The sequence below is a fragment of the Pongo abelii genome, chromosome 6, assembly GCF_028885655.2.
Source record: "Pongo abelii isolate AG06213 chromosome 6, NHGRI_mPonAbe1-v2.0_pri, whole genome shotgun sequence".
Lineage (NCBI taxonomy): Eukaryota > Metazoa > Chordata > Mammalia > Primates > Hominidae > Pongo > Pongo abelii.
The window spans coordinates 77,746,936-77,773,289 of NC_071991.2; the positions used below are offsets into that span (position 1 = coordinate 77,746,936).

Consider the following 26,354-nt stretch of genomic DNA (forward strand, 5'->3'; position numbering starts at 1 on the left):
AAATAGTAAAAAGTTTGGGTTAACCAAAATAAAAGCCAAACTTTATGAACAGTAATACAACCACCAACCTTCTTTTATTAAAACAAAATAAAAAACAGCACTTTCTCTTTTCAATTGTAGAGAATACAACTTTTTTTTTTAAACAAAGAGGTTAGGATGTCAATAATGTCTTAGAATTAAAACTGATGATATAACTTTTTTTACAAAAAGATGGATAGTTTAGTGGTTTAGAGGATAGGCTCTGAAGTCAGATTGCCTGGGCTAATTCCAGATCTGCTACATACTAGCTGGAGAAACTTGGAAACATTAAATCCTAGCCTGTGTATGGTGATATAATAGTACTACCTCACTCACAGGGTTGTTCTAAGCATTTTACACACATTAATTCATTTAATCCCCTCAATAACTTCATGGGGTAGGTACTGATATCGTGCTCATTTCCTAGATATGCTAAGTGGTACTAGGAAGGGTAAGTAACTTGCCAAGGGTAGAGAGTAAGTCGTGGAGCCACAAAGCCAACCCAAAGGGTCTGACCCAGGGTCAGCACTTTTAACACCATGTCACTGTAGAGCCTCTGAGATGCTTCTGCGGAAGAAGGAAGAGGGTATGAGTGATGAAAAGAGAAAGAAGACAGAGGAAGTAAGAGCTAAGAGATGATGCTGACTGATACCATCAAAACTTCAGGAGAGTAATGGTACCCACAGAAGACTACGTACAGAGGATTTTATGAAAATGGCGAAGGGGTGGAGCTTTGCACCTGGGGTGAAATGAGGCTAAACAGAGACAAGCGTCAGCAGACAGAGGAGCTGAAGGGCAAAGAGGCCTCAGTCAACATCTGGGGAACCTGTCTTGTTTGGGTCATTCGAACGAGGTACAGCACCAGGTGCACTGCAAATTAAACTGCTATCCTGGAACTACAACGGAAGTGATTCTTCACCATGACTATTCAACTGCTAGACATATAGTGCTGGGTACGACACCAATCATGCTAGTCGAAGATGGTCCTGGGAAAACTCCTTCAGATGGAGCAGGTGGTACTGAGAGCATATTAGAGTAATTAGGTCCCGGAAATTCCTTCTTAAAATATGAAATTTGGAAGTTTGTGTGCCTTCTGAGGCTCAGTTAAAGAAAGACTACTTCTTAAACTAGTCTTTCCTGGAAAGGGAAAGGAGATCCATAGTAGATAATACTCTGAGGCAGAAGGCCCTGGAAACCGGGCTTCTACTGAGATAGCTACAAGACACACAATGGAATGTCTCATCAGGACTACATGCTACCAGAAATTGGAGGAGATCTTAGCTGCACCAGGAGCCACTGCAGTGGTGGTTAAAATTTGTCTCAGAAATCCTACAAAGTGGCAGAGAAGTAGGGATAAAGTAGATGAATAAAAAGTTTAAGGTCCAGCATTAGGAATTCTGTGTGCTTTCAAAGATGCCAGTACACCCAACTTACATCCTTTAAATGGCTATTTGATAACAAAAAGAATAATGTCAATTTCTAATCATAAAGACAACAAAAAAGAGGCTGGACATGGTGGCTCATGCCTGTAATCCCAACACTTTGGGAGGTCGAGGTAGGAAGATTGCTTGAGGCCAGGAGTTCAAGACCAACCTAGGCAACATGGCAAGACCCCTTCTCTATTTTCTTTAAAAATAATTTTTTTAAAAATTTTAAATACATATATAATAAAAACAACAGAAAAAAGCAGAGTTCCCTGTATATGTGTAAAGACTTCAGAGGTATTTTAAAATCAGGAATATACAACAGAGTGGAAAACAAGAGTTTTTTGGAAAAAATTCTGAGAGAAGAATTTATTGTGAAACTCCTGAAAAAGAGAAACTTTACAGGAGGCCTGATGTACCCCTGAAGTTTTCTGTTAGTGAGGCGAATTCAAGAAGTGTGAAAAAAGTAACACTGGCAGCTTTCAAGGAACTAAAATCGGAGTTAACAGAGTCAGTTCTGACTTGGAAGCCAAGGCATAAATTCCTGACACACTAAGAAGGAAGGGTCAGATTAGCAATTAAGTCCACTGCACCCCACCTTATCCCAGTCAGAAGGCTACCCAGAAAATCATCAGCCCTGGTCAAAGACTAAGCCCCACTATTTTACCTCAGGTACAAGGGATCTGGTCTGAAGAAAACAATTCTGAGCAACCTCCCAGCTACTGCCCCTGTCCCTGGACATACAAGACAGGTTCTCAAAAACAACAGGCCTGCCAGAACATGGCTGTAGAAACGATGGAAAATTCTATAGTAAACTTTATTCACGAGAAAAACTCTATTCTGGTCTCCCAGAGATTACCCTTAAATCTAAGGGAAACATCCCTTATCTCTCAAAGCCTACAGAGCATTGGCTGATGCTAGCAGATGCCAGTCTGACAGGGCCAAGATAAAGGAAGTAAGAGGTAGGAAACCAGTATCTGGAAAAGGAGACCCAGAGAAACATTCCAGGGAGTGAAGACCATATGAGTTAATGCAAATCTTCTCAGAGAAGGAGCAGGAATTTGGTGGGAGGAGGTCCAGCATGGAAAAGGATGAGAACCACAAGGAATCACTGGGTTTGACTACCCTATGCCATACTTTGGAAAGAGAATTTCTGGGAAGAGCATACAAAGATGTTGTGCAAAACTTTTCCTCAGGGGAAGAAATGTGACATGACATGGAGGAAATTTTACTTTTCAGAATTCCCCTGGTGAAGAATATTGTATTTGATTGTAAGAAATATTTTTTAAAGACACTAAAATCTTTAAAATTTGCAGGTATTAATTTTATAATAGAAAATACTCTTAAACAGGAAACATTATTTAACATATTTAGATTTTAAAGTCTATTTCATTCAGCAAATATTTATTGGATGCCTAATTTAATTTCAGATGCTAATTTATGAAACAAGGTTAGTACTATTTATAAGACAGAACTTGAATTCATCAAGGATTCTTGAAGACTTTAGATTTTCCACACTTAAAAAAAAAGGGGGAAAAAAGAAGTGATTTTACAAATTTAACTTGGAGAACACAGCCAAATCAACATGCAAAAAAAGTCTCACTTGATGACACTATTCCAAGTAATTGATGACCTTTATCTTTACAGATTTTACTTTTTAAAAATTAAACACATAAATTAATTCTGAAATTATAAGAAATAATTTAAAATCAATCATATAATTTTCAAGTAATTTTTTAAAGAAAACGTAATTCATCTAATTATTTTGTTTCTTAAAAAGACTCACCTAAAAGGACGAATCCATCTGCTTCTGTCTCTGGTACCGAGGGCTTTTTAGATTCCGGAGGCTTTCTGAAGAAGTGAAACATTGCTGCTGCTGCTGCTGCTGCTACCTGAAATAGAAACATTACACAATGTCAAATTCAGATGCAACTGTAAAACTCTTACCCTTTTTAGTAAAAAGTTAAACATAACGATATAACAATAGTTACTCTTAGGAATTCTATGGCCAGACATAAAACCATGAGCCTTCTCTAGATGTCAGCCAACAAAGCTAGAAAATGATCTTCCAATTTAAACTCCTGTATCCCTTGAAGCTCACAATGCAACCTCTCTCAATTTCTGAAGATTCAGAAAATAACCCAGGAAATCCCTACATAGAAAACTCAAATCAACAGATAACACGAGAATCTGGAAGGATCTTGCTAACCATAAAACAGACACTGGTTTGGGTAATAGGAAAAAACAAAAACAAAAACAAAAAAACCTGTCCAGGTTTCTTGTCATGTTGTAACTACCTTAAGCCTCATAAAACCAAGGCCACCGGAAAAAAAGAAAAACATTTCAAACATCCCCTACTGATGGCTACTTAATTTAAACACTCAAACACTGTACCTGTATTAGTCCGTTCTCACACTGTTATGAAGAAATATCCTCGACTGAGTGATTTATAAAGAAAGGAGATTTAATTGACTCACAGTTTCGCATGGCTGGGGAGGCCTCAGGAAACTTAAAAGCATAGGGGAAGGCACCTCTTCACAGGACGACAGGGAGAGAATGAGTGCCAAGCCCCTTATAAAACCATCAGATCTCATGAGAACTCACTCACTACCATGAGAACAACATGAAATGGCTCCCATGATTCAATTATCTCCACCTCGTCCTGCCCTTGACACATGGGCATTAATACAATTCAAAGTGAGATTTGGGTGGGGACAAAGAACCAAACCATATCAGTACCCATTATAAAATTGCAGCCAACTGTAAATTCCCATCAGTGCAGATCCTTGTGTTGGTGAGATTATTGTGACCATCCCCAATACACACATGCTCACATGCGCACAAATACAAGCACACATACACAACCCTCTTTTCCTACTATTCCCATTGTTATACATTCAAGTAGGCCAACAATTTCTAGAAAACAACTGGGGAGAAAGTTGAAGGGTACTTGCAAGGACACATAGGATTCTGAGGACAGTTCCTTACAAGCCAAAAAAATAAAAGAGAAAGCAAAGAATAATCCTGGTGGCAGCAAGTGCTCCAAGTTTTAGTTTCATATATTTCACCCATAGCAGAAAACCAAGAAGGGAGGGTGAAGATTTAATCTGAGTGAAAGCCTTCTAGCAACTGAAAATTATACTGGGATTTGTGCTGGTTGGCCTGACCTAAGCTGTAGATCAGAGAAGGATATGAACCCCAACATAAGTGAATGGTAAAAGGAATTTATTTGTTGCTAGAAAACATATCTGGCAGATTTCACTTTTAAAAAAGGAATTCAAAATGGAGAAGAAAAATACAAGCCATGTGAAGAAGAAAACATTCTAATAAGAGAAAAGAACAGCTTCTGAAATCCTTAAAGAAAGTGCTTACTGGATATAGTAATAGATACAAAAGAAAAGTTTGAAAATAGTTTGGTACTCTCTATAGAGAGCAAGGAGAGATGGCCTCTAATGAAACTGGTGAAAAACAAGATTAGATGAAAAGGCAAAAGAAAAGGATGAAAAGACAAGGAATCAAATGAAAAAAGTAACTGAATAAGATAAAGGGAAACCCCCACAAGGAAAAAATGAGGTCAGAAAAGAATTGGTTTGCAAGCAGAAATGTAAGAAAATAGAGTTCAAATTAAATGACTTATACAATTGGAAGAGGCAACTACTTTTCAACCTCGAACAGTTAAAAACAAAACTGAGAAGGCCTTTAAGGAACAACAGCTAATTAAAAATCAGCCTCAGCTAAGGATCAAATAAAGGGTATAGCTGATATTAAAACCTCAGTGTAGACTAATGTGGCACTCAGTAAATTCTTTCTCTTGGGATAAAATGGTTCAGAAAAAAGAGACTAAGGGTGTAGGTCTCCAACTGAAGCCTTGTGGAGCCAAGATATCCTCAAATAAATAAAGAGAAGAGGGGGGCATACACAGAGGTGAAAAAGATAAGAAATACAGGAAATCTAAGAATTATATCTAGCAAAAATTTTAGGTCTGGCTATTGACACACGAAGCTGACTGAAGTTAAGTAGATAAGAAGCCAACAAAATTTTTGAGAGTTGTACTGCAAAAATAATCTGGTCTCAATTCAAAGAGGAATATGATTATTGAATGCTTAAAACAACCCTTAGACACCAATTTTCTACAGATAAGAAGCTGCCAGAGAAAACTGTTCAGCTCCCAAGGAGGCCCAGTGCCCATTTCCGTTGTAGCCAAGGAAGTTACTGAAAAGGAAAAAATTCCAAGAGGGTGAAGCCAATGGCATGGAAGATAATGGATGGAGAAGCCTCTCCCAGGAAGCGGAATCTGGACATAATTAAGGAACATTCTTGGGCCTAAGATAGGGGTCCCCCAAAATTCTACTGTGGAATTGCAGAATTGCTACAACTTTTGACTGTTCTAGCTCTCCCTTTGTTCGCCTTTGTAAATGGGAGTGGTTTTGGCAATTATGCTTACCAGTTCCACCAGGGTGTAAGGGGAAAGGAGGGGCAGATTACTTGTCTTTTTAGTTCATGAAGTCTCCAGATCAACAGTACCACATCTGAACATGATGAACAGACTCCTGTGTATCAGCCAGAGGCACTGAACTTTGAGCATGATACTATAACTGAATGGGGCAATGAGACAGACTGCCTTGGGGAGGGGTGAGTTACTTTGCCTATAGTAGTAGAGAGAGAGATCTGAATATAGGTGAACACAAATGAGAACCACGGAATCATTAGGGCTGTTTACCAGCTCTGTTTTATGGGGACATAATAGGACAGTTTTCTCTTCCCTCCTTGGAGTTACATGTGACCATGTGACTTACCTTGTTCACTGTGCCACATGCCATTAGTGCTACAAGAACTTTTGTGGATATAGAGAGACCCTTTAGAAAGTGGCTCCTCTTCTAATAAATGAATAACAGCCTTTTAACAGAACGACTCAAATTTCCAACGCCTTTTCATGTCTGGCCACAAGTCAGAAATGGAACAAACATGGATATCACAAAAGTAGTTTTAATAAGTCATTCTCCAACCCCAAAAGTTTAAGTTGTTATAAAAGCCAGACTAAACTCAAGTGTAGTATAAGAAAACAAGCTGTTTTTAACCCAAGTATTGTGTATGGAATTTATAACAAGTAATTAAGTGAAATGTTAAAATTTTTAATGACCTAAAACATCAAATTTAAACACACTGGCTGCAGCAGTCTGTTACATAGCATGACTTACTGGCAAAGCATAACATTATAATCTGTCACTTCCAAACATCAGAACATTATAATATCCCAAATATATTACAGAAGGAAGGATAATTTAGGCTCCAGAAGTCAAGAAATGTGTAGGTATGGAAAAAAACAGGTCAGGAATAAGGCAAAGGAGGCGGAGACTATAGAAAAGAACTGAGAATGGCAACAAAGATTTGCTTTGGATAATTTCAGACAGTTCCGAAATTATTACAAAGGCATCAGTCACCCTCGTGTCTATCACTCCACCAATCTGACCACCAACTTAACTCCTTCCCCAACTACAGTCCACCTCAAGATGTTGTTCTGTGGGAACATGCTTCCTAGTTTACAATAAGAGTCTTGGGATTCCCTTGTATGATCAATACTGCTGCTGATGCTAAAGACTCATACCACTAGGTACCTAAGGTCAGTCTAACCATGTATCTTGAGTAATCCCCTCCATGCATGAAAAGAACATATGCTAAAGCACTAAAATCTGCAATCAGCTTATCTTAATCCCATGATTTTTTTTTGTATCACTCAAAAACACACAGTGGTATAAAAACTTAACCTAGAGTGGAGAAAAGGACTGGCAAATACCATTCTTAGATCTCCCCTCTATGAGGGGTACGGCAAGATTTAGTTACCCTGCATAAGACTAGTAACTGGAAAGGCGAAGGGGAATAACTACAAATGCCACTAACATTTACTGAGTTCCTACAATGTGTCAGACCCTATATCAAAATACTGTATACAACAGTCTCCTCCTTATCCATGGGGTACATGTTCTAAGATCCCAAGTAGACACCTGAAACCAATGATAGTACTAAACCCTATATACAGTATGTTTTTTTCCTATACAAAAGGTCCCCCAAGTAATGTCGCTTCATTTTAATATTGATTAGAAAAAAAAACTTGATTCCCAGCTGAGGCCACTGTCTATGTATGTGTAGAGTTGGCCCATTCTCCCTATGTCTGTGTGGGTTTTCTCCCCAGTACTCCAGTTTCCTCCCACATCTCAAAGCTGTGTCCATTAGGTGGACTGGCATATCTACATGGTTCCTCTCTGAGTGAGTGTGGGTGGGTGTGTGAGTGCCCTGCAGTAGAGTGGTGTCCTGTCCAGAGCTGGTTCCTCCTGATGCCTTGAGGGCTTAAGCTGCCAGAAGAGCCTCTGGCCAGCTGTAGCACTTAACTAGAATAATTGGGTAAATAATTATCTTACTTGTTTTATTAATATTTCTTAAATGTATGTATCACTAACATTCATTTCAATGTTTAACATTAGAAAAGTTTTTATCTTTACTTAGAAGTTGGTGATGTTTTTATGACCAGAAATATGCCATAAGAAATGAACGCCTGCTTATATCAATTAGCCTATGGTAAAACTGGTTTCATTATATGTTGTTTCACTTAAAGTCAGTTTCTAAGAACCTATCCATGATGTTAAGTGAGAATTTACTGTATGTACATGCCTACAATAAAGTTTAATTTATAAATTAGGCACAGTAAGAGATTAGCAATAACTAATAATAAAATAGAACTATAACAATATATAGTAATAAAAGTTATGTGAATATGGCCCCCCTCTCTCCCTCTCTTAAAATCTTATTGTACTGTACTCATATTTTTTTTACTCAGTTGCCATAAGTAACTGAAACAGTAAAAATCAAAACCATAGATAAGAGAGGGGACTACTGTATGCTCTGTCTCCTATAATCCTTACAATAGCCCCACAGGTATACACAATTATTCACATTGTGTAAGTAAAAGAAGTAAAGTAGGACCAGGCATGGTGGCCCACACCTGTAATCCCAGCACTTTGGGAGACTGAGGCAGGCAAATTGCTTGAGCCCAAGAGTCGAGACCAGCCTGGGCAACATGATGAAATCCTGTCTCCACAAAAAAAAAAAATTAGCCAGGTGTGGTGGTGTGTGCCTGTGGTCCCAGCTAATGGGAGGCTGAGGTGGGAGGACCGCTTGAGCCCAGAAGGCGGGGGTGAAAGTGAGCCACTGCACTGCAGCCTGGGTGACAGAGCAAGATCCTGTGTCAAACAAACAAAAAAGAATTGAAGTAAAAAACTAGGTTAAGTATTGGTCCAAGTTTACATAGCTAGTAAAGTAGAGCATAATCTTAAACCAAATCCTATTGGCACCAAAACTGAATGCTTTTCATCAGTAAAGCATCAGAGACCAGAAACACTTGACACTTAGGACATCTGTGTTGGACTTACTTTAATATAATATTTCTCAATGTTAGTCAAATACATTTGATTAATTCCATTTCTGTCTTTGTCAATCCCTACTTTCCCAAGCCTTGCTCAGCTCTATGCTGTGAAGATATTTACTAACTGTACAACATCTATGAAGACCTTCACTTACTTCATACTTTTATACTATAAATATTTATTAAGTGCATAGGCCAGACAATGATCCAAAACTGCAGGTGTAGCAGTGAACTTACATTTAGGGAAAAAAACCTGCAACCTCAGCCCATCATATTTCTGAGGCAATCCTTAGCAGAATTAAGAGTAATTTAAGTGGAGGGGACCTGTATAATCCTGCTGCCCCAAGCCTAGTATGTGGTAAGCTCTAAGCACTCTTGCTTCTAATATGCATGGCCTTGATAGCTGGACTTCTGCCTGGAGTTCCCAAGCATTCTCCAGTCTCATTTCCTTCTCTGTAGTTTTCAGTATTTTTTAAATTGTCTACAATGAGCAAATTTTACATTTATAAACAGGAAACATACCAAATTTTATTCTCAAAAACCCATTATTAGCTAGCAGCAACTTGCCTAACTGAGCTAGAACCCAACCCATAATGCATCTTAAGACTCAAACACAGGGATCCTGGAACTACCTCTATATAGGTGGGGGATAAAGAATTCACCTGTCAGCCGGGCACAGTGGCTGACGCCTGTAATCCCAGCACTTTGTGGGGCCGAGGCGGGTGGATCACCTGAGGTTAGGAGTTAGAGACCTGGCCTAGCCAACAAGGTGAAACCCCATCTCTACTAATAATATAAAAAATAGCTGGATGTGGTGGCACATGCCTGTAATCCCAGCTACTCAGGAGGCTGAGAGGCAAGAGAATCACTTGAACTTGGGAGGCAGAGGTTGCAGTGAGTTGAGACCCCACCATTGCACTCCAGCCTGGGCAACAAGAGTGAAACTTCGTCTCAAACAATAAATAAATAAATAAATTCACCTGTCCAAACCACAAAATGGGAGAAAATTCTTGGAAATCACATATTTGATAAATAATGTATATAAAGGATATATAAAGAACTCTTAAAACTCAATAATGAAAAAACAGCTCAATAAAAACTGGGCAAAAATATGAACAGCCACTTCACCTAGCAAGATACCTGAACAACAAACCACCACATGGAAAATGACCAGTATCATTAGTCAATAAGGAAAAGTAAATTAGAATCTCAATGAGATACCATTATATAACTATTAAAATATTTAAAATTAAAAAGATTTGCCCTGGCCAGGTACAGGGGCTCACACCTGTAATCCCAGTACTTTGGGAGGCTGAGGTGGGCAGATCACTTGAGGCCAGGAGCTCATGACCAGCCTGGGCAACATGGCGAAACCCCATCTCTACTACAAAAAATACAAAAATCAGCCAGGTGTGGTGGTGTGTGCCTGAGGTCCCAGCTACTGGGGAGACTGAAATGGGAGGATTGCTTGAGACCAGGATGTCAAGGATGAAATGAGCCAAGATCATGCCACTGTACTCCAGCCTGGGTGGCAGGGCTATGAGACCCTATCTACAAAAAAAAAAAACAAAACAAAAACACACTTTCCCAAGTGTTGGCAAAGGGCAAAGATACGGAGCAAGTGGAACTCTTGTACACTGGTGGTAGAAGGGTAATATGGTACAACCACTCTGGACAACAGTTTGGCAGTTTCTTAAAAACATAAACATATATCCACCATATAACTTAGCCCTTAGGAAATGAAAACATATGTCCACACTTGTATACAAATGTTGTAACAACTTTTTTTTTAATATCCAAAAAATGGAAACAACCCAAATGTCCAATAACAGGTAAATGGATTTTTAAAAACGGCCATACGCATCCCATTTGGTAGTAAAAGGGGAACAAGATAGTGATATATGCTACAACATGCAACAATCTCAAAAAAAAAGCTGATGGAAAGAAGCCAGACAATGTAAAAGTTCATACTATATGATTCCATTTATATAAACTTCTCAAAAATACAAACCAGTGTACAGTGAAAGAAAGTATATCAGAGGTTGCCTGGGTAGCGGAGGGACACAGAGGGAACAAAGGAAGGAGGGATGACAAGGGAGTAGAAGGAAACTCTTGGAAGTGATGGATACGTTCATTATCTTGACAGTAATCATTGTTTCAGCGGTATAAGCACACATCAAAACTCATCAAATTGTATAATTTCAATGTGTCACTGATCAAATCTCAATAAAGTTCTTTAAAAATTTATTAACACAATTAGATGTCATATGTAAGTTTTAGTTCACAATTATTGGGAAAATTGTCTCAAATCTCTTAACCCACTTTGTGTTACAGGGCCAGTCTTTACATAAAAAGCAAAATGTTTCTTTTCTGCAGGCATCACACAAAACTAAAAAATAAAAGGATACTGTATTGACTTTTAATGATATACACAGACTGCATATAAAAGGGCCTGCCTGATTGCTTAGCAGGGCAGATCCTGTTGTTCTGAATAGAGGTAGGAGAGCACAAGAATATATTTCTTTTTTTCTATTACTCCAAGGCTTCCCTTTTAAGTAATATTATCCATGACAAAAGGATTAGGCAACATGGTCTTCTCAATTTGATTATCTCCTTTGAATTTCAACAGACTACTAGTTAATGTAAATATATCAAATAGACTAAAATTCCTGTGTGATTGATGCAGCTACTGTCTATAGACAGAATAATGTAAATACATGTGTATGAATGTGTGTGTGTGTATATACATATATATCTATATATCACCCACACACATTTTCTTCCAACTACAATAAATATGTAAATTTCATAGTGCTGAAAAATTAAAATCCTGAACAATGTTTAATCTTCCCCCTTTTGTACAGTGAAATGCATGATTATGCAAATATAAAAATTTAGACAAGAAGTTTACTAATTTCTCCTCGGAGATACCAAAATAGTATATAGGAAGGTAGGCCATGCTTTTGGTAGCTTTAATCTTGAGTGATAAGAATACACAACCTAAAACAACACTAGACAGCATAAAACATTCCAGAAAGATCAATGTGAATTAGAACTCTGGTAGGCTTCGCAGACTAGGTAGCCTTGAGTTTAACTTCATCTGATGTGTATAAACAAAGAAGAGAAGGAAGGCCTTTCCTGTAGGAAGGATCAACATGAACAAAAAGCATAGTGGGTATAGAGGAAAGCAAAGAGATTAACCTCACTAGAGGAAGGAACCATGTAGATAAGCAACAGAAATCAAGACTGCAAAAGAAGGGAAGAAATAAATTACTGAAGAGTTGGAAGCATCAGGAAAGTGTCAGCATATTCAGAGTGGCAAAACAGGATTTGTTGGATATTACTGGGCAGTCTGGAGTCTTGAGCAAAGTATTTAAGAGAGATTAAATGTAAAATAGCATGCTAGAGAGACTGAGAAGAGCCTGGAGTCAAGAAGTTACGACAGTTGTAGTGAAACAGGACTGGATTAACATGGGTGAAGTTTGAATGAGAAAAGAAGGGATGTACAGAAATGATATGGAAAAGTGGTATTATTAATAAGAAAAAGAAAGTAGGGGACTTTATCTTAAGAGAAGAAAATAATAGTAAATTCCATTTCAATCTGATTTTCCAAGACAAACTGGAAATCCAGCTATTATGTAAAAATCTAGGTTTTAAATAATAGCAAGAAATTCACGATGTTTACAAATACTGTGCAGATGGTAGAAATCCTCTAAAACTGGACTTGGCCTTCAGGTGGCAAAGTGTTTTAGACCTAGGTTAGGAATTAATAGCCTAAATCTAATCAGTAGAAGGAAAAATTGTTTAAGACTTTAGAATTCAGTAGATTTCGTGGCTAGCTCACCCATTCAGGTTATTCCCACCTTTGCTTGTTTTGACTAGGCTATTTTATAAATCTGTAGGAATAGGAGATCAATTGTAGAAAACTGATAGTCATGCATGTAATTCCTATCCATAAAAATGCTTCTGGTAAAATGCATTCGTTATTGCCCCGGGGATACTAACCAATTTTGCATCCATTTATAAATTTAACATTCCTTATTTGCCTATCAGTGTGTGATGATGCTTTGAGTTCTCTTTTGAACCAGTTGCAGTATCTCACTAGTTCTCTCCTTAATTAACAAGGTCAGTATTTAACAGATTTTAGATTCATAGTAGAGACATGATTTAATCCTCTTTTAAAATTTATCCTTTAGTATCAGTTAGACTACTAATTAGGATTACATAAAGACTCTCCCCGTTTTTCCATCCCACCTAGGTTTTTTATTTTGTAGTTTTTGATATTGGTGTAATGGGGAAGAGGTACAGATGCCTGAGAGGATAAGCAAGGGAAGACATTTAAACTGATGTCACTTTTCAGCTCCACAGAACAGCTTGGAAGCTAATTAATTAAACTGAAGCATTAACATAAATTTTACTTCCACCTCTCTTATTTATGCTCAGACTTTTAAAAAATGAAACAAAAACAAAGAAAAACAAAGAAAGAAAAAACTGTATCTTAGATTTAGGTGTTTGCTTCAAACTGCAAGTCCCAACCCTTGAGTGGAAGTAGACACTTCAGCAGGTCAAGACCAGACTTTTTTTTTTTTTTTAATGGAATGAAATAAGAAGAAAAAAAAAGTAGGCGAAGAGGGAGAGAACACAAAAAGATTGAGAGCATTATACATGGTAACTAATGCTTTATAAACTTTTGCATTTGGGTGCCTGTGCTGGGTTATAATAAGAAATCTATTTTCTAGTTTGGGCTACAGGCAAAAAAAGTTTTTTCCAAGCACTCACACGCTTCTTTGAATTTTTTTGAGAAAATTGTGCACCCTCTTGCACTTTTTAAGTTCACATCTAAAACTTTCCACTGAAAATTATAAAGGACATAGTTTCTAGCATACTATGAATGTTTACATATTGAAACAAAATCATTATATCTTTAACTTTATTCAACAAAATCTAAACACCGTAACATTTCAACACTCACCATTAACCATTTTAAAAATACATGAAGAGGGGTTGCTGGCAAGATGGCCGAATAGCAACAGCTCCATCTGCAGCTCCCAGTGAAATCAACACAGAAGGTGGGAGATTTCTGAATTCCCAACTGAGGTACCCGGCTCATCTCATTGCGACTGGTTAGATAGTGGGTGCAGCCCACGGAGGGTGAGCAGAAACAGGGTGGGGTGTTGCCTCACCCAGGAGGTGCAAGGGGTTGGGAAACTCCCTCCCCTAGCCAAGGGAAGCCTTGAGGGACTGTGCTGTGAGGAACAGTGCACTCCGGTCCAGATGCTACACTTTTCCCACAGTCTTCGCAACCCACAGACCAGGAGATTCCCGCTGGTGCCTATGCCGCCAGGGCCCTGGGTTTTAAGCACAAAACTGGGCGGCCATTTAGGCAGACACAGAGCTAGCTGCAGGTTTTTTCTTTTCATACCCAACTGGTGCCTGGAACGCCAGCAAAACGGAACCATTCACTGCCCTGGAAAGGGGGCTGAAGCCAGGAGCCAAGTGGTCTAGCTCAGTGGATCCCAACCCCATGGAGGCTCAGCAAGCTAAGATCCACTGGCTTGAAATTATCACTGCCAGCACAGCAGTCTGAAGCTGACCTGGGACGCTCCAGCTTGGTGGGGGGAAGGGCATCTGCCATTACTGAGGCTTGAGTGGGCCGTTTTCCCCTCACAGTGTAAATAAAGATGCTGGGAAAGATCCAACTGGGCACAGCCCTCTACAGCTCAGCAAAGCCACTGTAGCCAGACTGCCTCTCTAGATTCCTCCTCTCTGTGCAGGGCATCTCTGAAAGAAAGGCAGCAGCCCCAGTCAGGGGCTTATAGATAAAACTCCCATCTCCCAGGGACAGAGCACCTCGGGGGAAGGGGCAACTGTGGGCGCAGCTTCAGCAGAATTAAACGTCCCTGCCTGCCAGCTCTGAAGAAAGCAGCACATATCCCAGCACAGCGCTCAAACTCTGCTAAGAGTCAGACTGCCTCCTCAAGTGGGTCCGACACCCATGTCTCCTGACTGGGAGACAGCTCCCAGCAGGGGCTGACAGACACCTCATATAGGAGAGCTCTGGCTGGCATCTGGTGGGTGTCCCTCTGGGACAAAGCTTCCACAGGAAGGAACAGGCAACAATCTTTGCTGTTCTGCAGCCTCCGCTGATGATACCTAGGCAAACAGGATCTCGACTGGACCTCCAGCAAACTTCAGCAGACCTGTAGCAAAGGGGCCTGTCAGAAGGAAAACTAACAAACAGAAAGGAGTAGCACCAACATCAACAAAATGACGTCCACTCAGAAACCCTATGCAAAGGTCACCAGCATCAAAGACCAAAGGTAGATGAATCCACAAAGATAGGAAGAAACCAGCGCAAAAAGGCTGAAAATTCCAGAAACCAGAACACCTCTTCTCCTGCAAAGGATCATAACTTCTCAGCAGCAAGGGAACGAAACTGGTGAGTTTGACAAATTGAAAGAAGTAGGCTTCAGAGATGGGTAATAACAAATTCCTCTGAACTAAAGGAGCATGTTCTAACCCAATGCAAGGAAGCTAAGAACCTTGGAAAAAAAGGTTAGATGAATTGCTAACTAGAATTACCAGTTTAGAGAAGAACATAAATGACCTGATGGAGCTGAAAAACACAGCACAAGAACTTCCTGAAGCATACACGAGTATCAATAGCCAAATCAATCAACTGGAAGAAAGGATATCAGAGATTAAAGATCAACTTAATGAAATAAAGCATAAAGACAAGATTAGAAAAAAAAAAAATAATCAAAAGGAATGAACAAAGCCTCCAAGAAATATGAGACTGTGTGAAAAGACCAAATCTACATTTCATTGGTGTATCTGAAAGTGACAGGGAGAATAGAACCAAGTTGGAAAACACTCTTCAGGATATTATCCAGGAGAACTTCCCCAACCTGGCAAGACCGGCAAATTCAGGCAATACAGAGAACACCACAAAGATAATCCTCGAGAAGAGCAACCTCAAGACACATAATTGACAGATTCACCAAGGTTGAAATGAAGGAAAAAATGTTAAGGGCAGCCAGAGAGAAAGGCTGGGTTACCCACAAAGGGAAGTCCATCAGACTAACAGTGGATCTCTATGCAGAAACCCTACAGGCCAGAAGAGAGTGGGGGCCAATATTCAACATGCTTAAAGAAAAGAAGTTTCAACACAGAATTTCATATCCAGCCAAACCAAGCTTCATAAGCAAATGAGAAATAAAATCTTTTACAGACAAGCAAATGCTGAGAGATTTTGTCAACACGAGGCCATGAGGCCTGCCTTACAAGAACTCCTGAAGGAAGCACTAAACATGGAAAGGAACAACAGGTACTAGCCACTGCAAAAACATACCAAATTGTAAAGACCAACACTATGAAGAAACTGCATCAACTAACTGGAAAAATCGCCAGCTAGCATAATAATGGCAGGATCAAATTCACACATAACATTATTAACCTGAAATGTAAACCAGCTAAATGCCCCCAATTAAAAGACACAGACTGGCAAATTGGATAAAGAGTCAAGATCCATCCGTATGTTGTATTCAAGCATCTCATGTGCAAAGACACACATAGGCTCAAAATAAAGGGATGGAAGAATATTTACCAAGCAAATGGACAGCAAAAAACAGCAGGGTTTGCAATCGTAGTCTCTGATAAAACAGACTTTAAACCAACAAAGATCAAAAGAGACAAAAAGGGTATTACATAATGGTAAAGGGATCAATGCAAGAAGAAGAGTTAACTATCCTAAATATATATGCACCCAATACAGGAGCACCCAGATTCATACAGCAAGTTCTTAGAGACCTACAAAGAGACTTAGACTCCCACACAATAATAGTAGGAGACTTTGACAACTCACAGTCAATATTAGATACATCAATGAGACAGAAAATTAACAAGGATATTCAGGACTTGAACTTGGCTCTGGACCAAGCGGACTTAATAAACATCTACAGAACACTCCACCCCAAATCAACAGAATATGCATTCTTCTCAGCACCACATCACACTTATTCTAAAACTGACCACATAATTGGAAGTAAAACACTCCTCAGCAAATGCAAAAGAACGGAAATCCTAACAGTGTCCCAGACCACAGTGCAATCAAATTAGAGCTCGGATTAAGAAACTCACTCAAAACTGCACAACTACATGGAAACTGAACAACCTCCTCCTGTATGACTACTGGGTAAATAACGAAATTAAGGCAGAAATAAATAAGTTCTTTGAAACAAATAAGAACAAAAATACAAGGTACCAGAATCCCTGGGACACATCTAAAACAGTGTATAGAGGGAAATTTATAGCACTAAATGCCAACAAGAGAAAGTGGGAAAGATCTAAAATCGACACCCTAACATAATTAAAAGAACTAGAGAAGCAAGAGCAAACAAATTCAAAAGCTAGCAGAAGACAAGAAATAACTAAGATCAGAGCAGAAATGAAGGAGATAGAGACAAGAAAAACCCTTCGAAAAATCAATGAACCTAGGAGCTGGCTTTTTGAAAAGATCAACAAAATAAATAGACTGCTAGCAAGACTAATAGAGAAGAAAAGAGAGAAGAATCAAATAGACGCAATAAAAAATGATAAAGGGGATATCACCATTGATCCCACAGCAATACAAACTACCATCAGAGAATACTATAAACACATCTATGCAAATAAACTAGAAAATCTAGAAGAAATGGATAAATTCCTGGACACATACACCCTCCCAAGACTAAACCAGAAAGAAGTAGAATCCCTGAATAGACCAATAACAAGTTCTGAAATTGAGGCAGTAATTAATAGCCTACCAACCAAAAAAAGTCCAGGAACAGATGGATTCACAGCCAAATTCTACCAGAGGTACAAAGAGGAGCTGGTACCATTCCTTCTGAAACAATTCCAAACAATAGAAAAAGAGGGGCTCCTCCCTAACTCATTTTATGAGGCCAGCATCATCCTGACACCAGGCAGAGATACAACAAAAAAAGAAAATTTCAGGCCAACATTCCTGATGAATATCGATGCAAAAATACTCAATAAGATACTGGCAAACTGAATCCAACAGCACATCAAAAAGCTTATCCACCACAATCAAATCAGCTTCATCACTGAGATGCAAAGCTGGTTCAACATACACAAAGCAATAAACGTAATCCAGCATATAAACAGAGTCAATAACAAAAACCACATGATTATCTCAATAGATGCAGAAAAGGTCTTCGACAAAATTCAACAGCCCTTCATGCTAAAACCTCTCAATAAACTAGGTACTGATGGAACGTATCTCAAAATAATAAGAGCTATTTATGACAAACCCACAGCCAATATCATACTGAATGGGCAAAAACTGGAAGCATTCCCTTTGAAAACCAGCACAAGACAAATATGCCCTCTCTCATCACTCCTGTTCAACATAGTGTTGGAAGTTCTGGCCAGAGGCAATCAGGCAAGAGAAAGAAATAAAGGGTATTCAAATAGGAAGAGAGGATGTCAAATTGCCTCTGTTTACAGATGACATGATTGTATATTTAGAAAACCCCATCGTCTCAACCCAGAATCTCCCTAAGCTGATAAGCAACTTCAGCAAAGTCTCAGGATACAAAATCAATGTGCAAAAATCATAAGCATTCCTATACACCAATAATAGACAAACAGCCAAATCACGAGTGAACTCCCATTCACAATTGCTAGAAAGAGAATAAAATACCTAGGAATCCAACTTACAAGGGACATGAAGGACTTCTTCAAGGAGAATTACAAACCACTGCTCAAGGAAATAAGAGAGGACACAAACAAATGGAAAAACATTCCATGCTCATGGATAGGAAGAATCAATATCGTGAAAATGGCCATACTGCCCAAAGTAATTTATAGATTCAATGCTATCCCCATCAAGCTACCATTGGCTTTCTTCACAGAATTAGAAAAAACTACTTTAAATTTCATAGAACCAAAAAAGAGCCTGCATAGCCAAGACAATCATAAGCAAAAAGAACAAAGCTGGAGGCATCACACTACCTGACTTCAAACTACACTACAAGACTACAGTAACCAAAACAGCATGGTACGGGTACCAAAACAGAGATATAGACCAGTGGAACAGAACAGAGGCCTCAGAAATAATACCACACATCTATAACCATCTGATCTTTGACATACCTGACAAAAACAAGCAATGGGGAAAGGATTCCCTATTTAATAAATGCTGTTGGGAAAACTGGCTAGCCATATGTAGCAAACTGAAACTGAACCGCTCCCTTACACCTTATACAAAAATTAACTCAAGATGGATTAAAGACCTAAACGTTCTTACCTAAAATCATAAAAAGCCTAGAAGAAAACCTAGGCAATACCATTCAGGACATAGGCATGGACAAAGACTTCATGACTATAACACCAAAAGCAATGGCAACAAAAGCCAAAATTGACAAATGGGATCTAATTAAGCTAAAGAGCTTCTGCACTGCAAAAGAAACTATCATCAGAGTGAACTGGCAACCTACAGAATGGGAGAAAATTTTTGTGATCTATCCATCTGACAAAGGGCTAATATCCAGAATCTAGAAAGAATTTAAACAAATTTACGAGAAAACAACAACCCCATCAAAAAGTGGGCAAATGATATGAGCTGACACTTCTCAAAAGAAGACATTTATGCAGCCAACAAACATACGAGAAAAAGCTCATCATTACTGGTCATTAGAGAAACGCAAATCAAAACCACAATGAGATACCTTCTCACACCAGTTAGAATGGTGATCATTAAAAAGTCAGGAAACAACAGATGCTGGAGAGGATGTGGAGAAATAGGAAGGCTTTTAATACTGTTGGTGGAAGTGTAAATTAGTTCAACCATTGTGGAAGTCAGTGTGGCAATTCCTCAAGGATCTAGAAACAGAAAAACCATTTGACCCAGCAATCCCATTACTGGGTATATACTCAAAAGATTATAAATCATTCTACCATAAAGACACATGCACACGTATGTTTATTGCAGCACTGTTCACAATAGCAGACTTGGAACCAATCCAAATGCCCATCAATGATAGACTGGATAAAGAAAACATGGCACATATACACCATGGAATAGTATACAGCCATAAAAAAGAATGAGTTCATATCCTTTGCAGGGACATGGATGAAGCTGGAAACCATCATTCTCAGCAAGCAAACACAAGAACAGAAAATCAAACACCACATGTTCTCACTCATAAGTGGGAGTTGAACAATGAGAACACATGGACACAGGGAGGGGAACATCACACACTGAGGCCTGTCAGGGGGTGGAAGGCTAGGGGAGGAATAGCATTAGGAGAAATACCTAATGTAGATGACAGGTTGATGGGTGCAGCAAACCACCATGGCACATGTATACCTATGTAACAAACCTGCATGTTCTGCACATGTACTCCAGAACTTAAAGTATAATAAAACAAACAAAAAAATTTGTTTAAATACATGAACAAGTTCTTTACTAACAGCAAGAGACTTTACATTGTTTTTTCTCCTTCAACTCGTATTTCCACTCCACTTCCACCCTCAGAACCATGCAGCTTTTACAATGGTGTATATAGAAGAACACAAAGCGGTGGCGGCAACCTCACTTTTAAGAGAGCCTGTCCTGGCTGGGCGCAGTGGCTCACACCTGTAATCTCAGAACTTTGGGAGGCAGAGGCAGGCGGATCACCTGAGGTTGAGAGTTTGAGACCAGCCTGACTAACATGGAGAAACCCCGTCTCTACTAAAAATACAAAATTAGCCAGGCATGATGGTGCATGCCTGTAATCCCAGCTATTCGGAAGGCTGAGGCAGGAGAATCGCTGGAACCCAGGAGGTGGAGGTTGCAGTGAGCCAAGATCACACCATGGCATTCCAGCCTGGGGAACAATAGCAAAACTCCATCTCAAAAAAAAAAAAAAAAAATAGAGAGAGAGAGAGAGCTTGTCCTAAATATATACACTTACTATATACCTACAAAAATATTTTTAAAATTAAAATACATAAAAAAGAGCCTGTCCTCTAATTTAACACTCCTAATCTTTTCATTCATCCCGTAAATGTAGTGTCACATCATACACATATATACCATCCATTAAAAAGGGAAGTTATATGAGTTAATAAAACTTCTCTAATATAACCTTATAGATGCTTTCAGCCAACTGAGAATTTAAATGTTACTACTTTTAGCCAAAACAGCACATCTAAAATACTTAGGAAGTTGGAAGATGGTGAGCTACAAATCAATTATAAAGTATCAAGCCAGGGAGGACTCTGGAGGAATGCAAAGGGTTCCAAAGAACTTCACTGTATAGGGTTCAACAGGAGCCAAACTGCAACTTTTTATTTAATTTATTTTATTTTTTCTTGATCCTCATAATTTCAATCATTTTCTTATTTTACTTTATACTAAATTAAAGGCAGGAAAAGCTTTTTCCAAATGAGACACGTGGATTTCAAACATGAAATCCTTAAACGCGATATAGGAAATCCTAGGTGAAAGAGTACTGGGGGAAGGAGCAGTCTAGTTTATTCCCACGACTGGATGACTTTTAATGGCTGGCTGTCTGCCATGGAGAGCAGGCCAGAGGCTTCATTTGATAATCTCAACTGCCAGCTACTCATCATTAGCATGTAAGATATCTACTACCAGGAACTGTCTGGAACCATTGCTGTTACTATAATAGTAAATCCTGCTAGCATAGCAAGCATTACATAATCCAGAATTACTAATTTTCTAGAATAGAGTGAGCCAACCACATCCATAGGTCCTGCAATCCTACTATGAAGCAAAAATATTTAAAAAAAAATAAAAAACAGTACAACAATTAAAAATATTACAAATTTTCTGTTTTTTTTTTTTTTTTTTTTTTGAGACAGTCTTACTCTGTCACTCAGGCTGGGTTACAGTGGCACAATCTTGGCTCACTGCAATCTCTGCCTCCAAGTTCAAGCGATTCTCCTGCCTCAGCCTCCAGAGTAGCTGGGATTACAGGCACCCGCCACCACACCTGGCTAATTTTTGTATTTTTTAGTAGAGATGGGGTTTCACCATGTTGGCCAGGCTGGTCTTGAACTCCTAGCCTCAAGTGATCCACCCACCTTGTGCTCCCAAAGTGCTGGGATTACAAGCATGAGCCACCGCACCCAGCCCAAATTTTAAAATATAACTATTTACACAGAGTTAGATATTCTAAGGAATTTAGGGATAAAGTATATGGGAGGATGTACAAAGGCTATATGCAAATACTATACCATTTAATAAAGGGCACTTGAGCATCTGTGGATTTGGGTATCAGCAGGAAGTCCTGGAACCAATCCCCTAGGGATACCGAAGGATAACTGTACTGTCTCTACAGAATCACTTCCCATATCCATATGATAAAGTCATCTTGAAAACTAACAATTTCACCTAAGAAAATTTTAGAACAGAACCTCCCCTCTTGTCAGATCCTATTTCCATCACTGAATACAGATGGCCTCACTTGGGTTAAACAGACGTCAAACAATTTTACTCTCCTCCATTACTTTGTAAATAAATTTGAGCCTCAAAGTATCTACTAGAGAATAGTCAGGGAAGGTTTTGGTTTTGTAGTTGATGGATTTAAGGATTTGTGTTTGTTTTCTTTTTAATTGAATGCCCTATGGTTTTCAGAATCAAGAAGGGTAGCCTAGCAGTGATAAGAAATGACTGCTTTTTTCTCTACTGCTTCTTATTCACAACATGAAAAACAGAACAGAATAATAAAGTCTCCCCTCAATCTACTAATTTAGGGGGGAAAAATCTCATATTACATTAGACCGAGGTTTCTCAATCTCTCCACTCTAAGCATTTGGGATCAGATAATTCTTTGTTGTAGGAGGCTGTCCTTAGCACTGTATCATGTTTAGCACCATCCCTGGCTTTAACCCACTAAGTGCCTTCCTATCCCCCAGCTGTGACAACCAAAAATGCCTGCAGACATTGCAAAATGTCTCCTAGGGGACAAAACTGCCCCTGGTTGAGAACCAAGACATTACAAGAAAGGGACTTCTTTTTCGACATTAACCACTCAGCAGCACTCTCCAGGTAAAGACATTCCCCTAGGTCTGGGAGTGTTAGACTTCACCTGAGAACTCTCAGAATACTGCCCTTTTCTTCAGTATGAACAATGACAGTGAATAATAAAAAATGTATTGTAACTCCTCTGTGAATGGGTATGATCACCTAGTGTGTGATGCACTTCAGTCAGAAAACATCTTAATTTCAAGAAGTTTTTTTTTAAAATGCTGTACATGTGAAAACCATAGTTTTTTTCCTAAAGAAGGATGCTAACTAGCATCCTTAGAAGATAAGGTTTAGAAGATAAGATTACTGCCTTTTTGAGAGCTTATAAACAAACTGCACTAAGAATTTATCATTTGGATCTCAATCACTGACAAAAAAGGCAATTTACAGCCTTTAGTGTTATCCTGAGTCATCTAAATTAATGACACAATGATACATTTATATGTTTTAGGAAAGTTACAAATATAACTGCATAACTGCCACAAACCATTTTGATTTGAGTGTAAGTAACACTACTGTACAAGAAGAATTTCTGAAGCAACTTCATTTGGTGTTGCATTTTGAAAATGAAAAAACACCCTGCAAAAGAATTCAGACAACTCTAACAGAAAGCATCTCTCCACATAAAACAAATACCTTAGGTGAGACAAACACATCTAAATAATGTCCTAAGGGAGAATTAAGTCATGGGATGTGAGGTTACACTTCTTTACAACTCTCTAGAGCACTGGGGACCAAGAGTAAATTTAAAAATAAATAAAACATTATTCAGTGTGGGTCTTTAAAATATTCTATTTGCTCGCTCATTTTAATGTTTACACAAAATAGGCGACATCACATTCAACATCCAGAAAGAATCACTCCCTAAACTGCCAACTAAAAATTATTTGACTTTCAATATAGCCTAACTGCATCATCATAAGTCTTATTACTTCCCCCCCATTGAAGAACAAACTTCTTTTAACACCCAGTCATTTGTTTGTTCACTATTTAATTCATTCAACCAACATCTTTTGAGGGCCCAAAATTGGCCAGGCACTGCGGTAGGCCCTAGACAAACAAAATTAGACAAGGCACTTTCTCCAAATTCAAGGAATTAACCAATCTACTTCCTGCCTCTTTATCCTACTTCTCTACCACCTCTCACAATGTCAATGGGCACAAAGCAAGGTGCTAAGTCCTGTATAAAACCAGCATCAACCATGCATTAACCATGCAAAATGTTACTCACATTCTAGTCTAGTCAAAAAGTATTGCTAGCTGTCTAATGACTTGCTTCAGACTGCTGAGTAAACAAGATAGCCAGCTGTTTTACAACAAAATGTATGTAAAGAAACACACTAAAAAAATTGGCAACAACTATATCAACTGAAAATCAGAGACCGTATCTCAAAGTCTGAGTCAAACTTCCATGAACTGCATGATCAATGGGTATTGACCAAGAAGTACAATCGACCAAGAGTATATTTCTTTACTCAGAAATCCTATCAAAGGAATGAATAAATGGCTAAGTGAGTAAACGAGCAATGTAAAACAGGAGCATGAACCACAAAGAAGATGTGGAAAATGCTTTGTCCATCCCCACTGCCTGAGCTTAATTCTAAAATACAAGAGCTATATCTACCAGAAAAAAAGACTGCCAGACATCCCACTGCATGGAGACCCCAAAGTCTTACAGGACTAGATTTCCTCCCCTCCTTCTACCCGTCCCTGACAAGATCTTCTTCCACGTCCATTCAGAGATCACAGCTCTTGTAAGGGGAGAGAGGGAGGAGTCAGGAGGGCAGTGGTTTGAATGGTGTGTAACTGCCCAAGGAGGACTCTATAAAACAGAGTACATGACAGGAAAAACTCTGAGCAGAGCAAAGAAAGAAGGTTGAATTTCAAGTTCAAAGAACTGTAAACTGCTCCCAATTCTTCAACTCACTCACAGACCATTTAAAGTCTGAGTCTTGGAAGACCCAATTTCCACCCAGCAGAGTCACATATGATGAACGCCTGTTAGCCATTGGGAATTGAGTGAACCAGGGAATGTGTACATCCATCTGACTTTCAGGACTAGACTCAGAAACAAGAAGCTGCCAGCAATAAAAAGTTAAGTGAGGGAGACTAAAGTAATCTGACACAGTCTCTCCTTCAATGAGAGATCACCAGAATGAGATCAACATGAGGATGGGAAAATACGTACCCAAAGCAATGGCCATAGGGAAAATAATACGGACAGGAGGCAGGAAAATACTAGACAGAAGAGGGCAGTTCCCTGGCAAAGGCCCCACCCTCAAGCCTGAAAACCTACAGCCCTAAATGGGAACAGGCATTCCTGTTTCCATACCCAAATGTTGCCTTTTGGCCTGCCACACCCTCCATCCTGTACCCTTATAAACCCCAAACCCCAGGCAAAAGACAAGCCACGCCCGCCCTTGTCACAAGTCCTGCAAGGAGGTTCAGGGAACTCTCCAACATTAGCTCTAGTACTAACATATATTTTCGTGGATTTGTAGATCCTTGTCCTTTCTGGTTTCTATGTAATTTTTTAAATCTTTTATTGATTTAGCCATATATTTTTTAAAATATTTAATCCAACTTTTTTAGATGGACTGTACAGGGAGTGATTTCTCTGAATGTCTGATTTGCTATATTACCAGAAAAATGTGCTCTGGTATTGCTTTGGGCTTTCTCTTTGGTTACAGAGGGGTTGCTCAAAGATCATGCACCTGGCTTTTTGTACCACAAATGCTCTTTTAAGAGAGCCAATATGGGGATTCTGCTAGTTCCTGAGTAAAACAAATCTGACTATACATTAACCAAGATCTCAGTGAAGGTTATAATAAAGTGTTGAGGAGAGACAGCATTAAAGGTAAAGGTAAGTCATGGCCAGAACCTGGAATGTCTTTCTTATATGCCATGCCAAGGAGTTTGGACTTAATAGTGATGCTGGAGGAAATCACTGGTTGGAGAGTGATCAGTTTGATATTTTAGGTGGACCATTCTGGGTTCAGGATGCAGAATGGCTGGATTAGTAAATCAAGGTGCTTTTGGTACAAGTAACACTGCCACTTTAACCAGCTTAAACTTTGTTTTACTTATTAATTGTGGTAATAAACATATTACAGAAAATTTATCATTTAAACAATTTTTAAGTGTACAGTTTAGTGGCATCAGGTACATTCACATTGTTGTGCAGCCATCACTACCATCCTGTTACAACTTAGGATCAAGCAAATAATGAGACATGAAAGCCTACAGCAAAATCACAATTTAAAACAAAGCAGACATTACAAGAGTAAAATATTATCATTACAGTAGTTTTGGGAGAAATTAACCATCCATTTAGAATTCTATACCACAGAAAGATAATAAAACTATGCTTTGAGAACTCGAATGAAATAAACACTCAGAAAAACAAACATGAACTGATGAAGCTGTAAAAATATTAAGTAAAGAAAATGATAAA

General features: G+C 38.8%; 1 protein-coding gene across 4 annotated transcripts in view; it reads right to left on the reverse strand.

Annotated features, from left to right (window-relative positions):
• Positions 1-26,354, reverse strand: part of UMAD1 (UBAP1-MVB12-associated (UMA) domain containing 1) — a 301,427-nt gene that overhangs the window by 265,505 nt on the left and 9,568 nt on the right. For all 4 annotated transcript variants that reach the window (XR_008527076.2, XM_054559453.2, XM_054559454.2 and 1 more), the window contains exon 2: positions 3,229-3,334. Coding sequence is in view for 3 of the 4 variants with exons in the window: in XM_054559453.2 (XP_054415428.1) it covers positions 3,229-3,310 (82 nt within the window). In the remaining variant the exon portion in view is untranslated. The remainder of the gene's footprint in view (positions 1-3,228; positions 3,335-26,354) is intronic.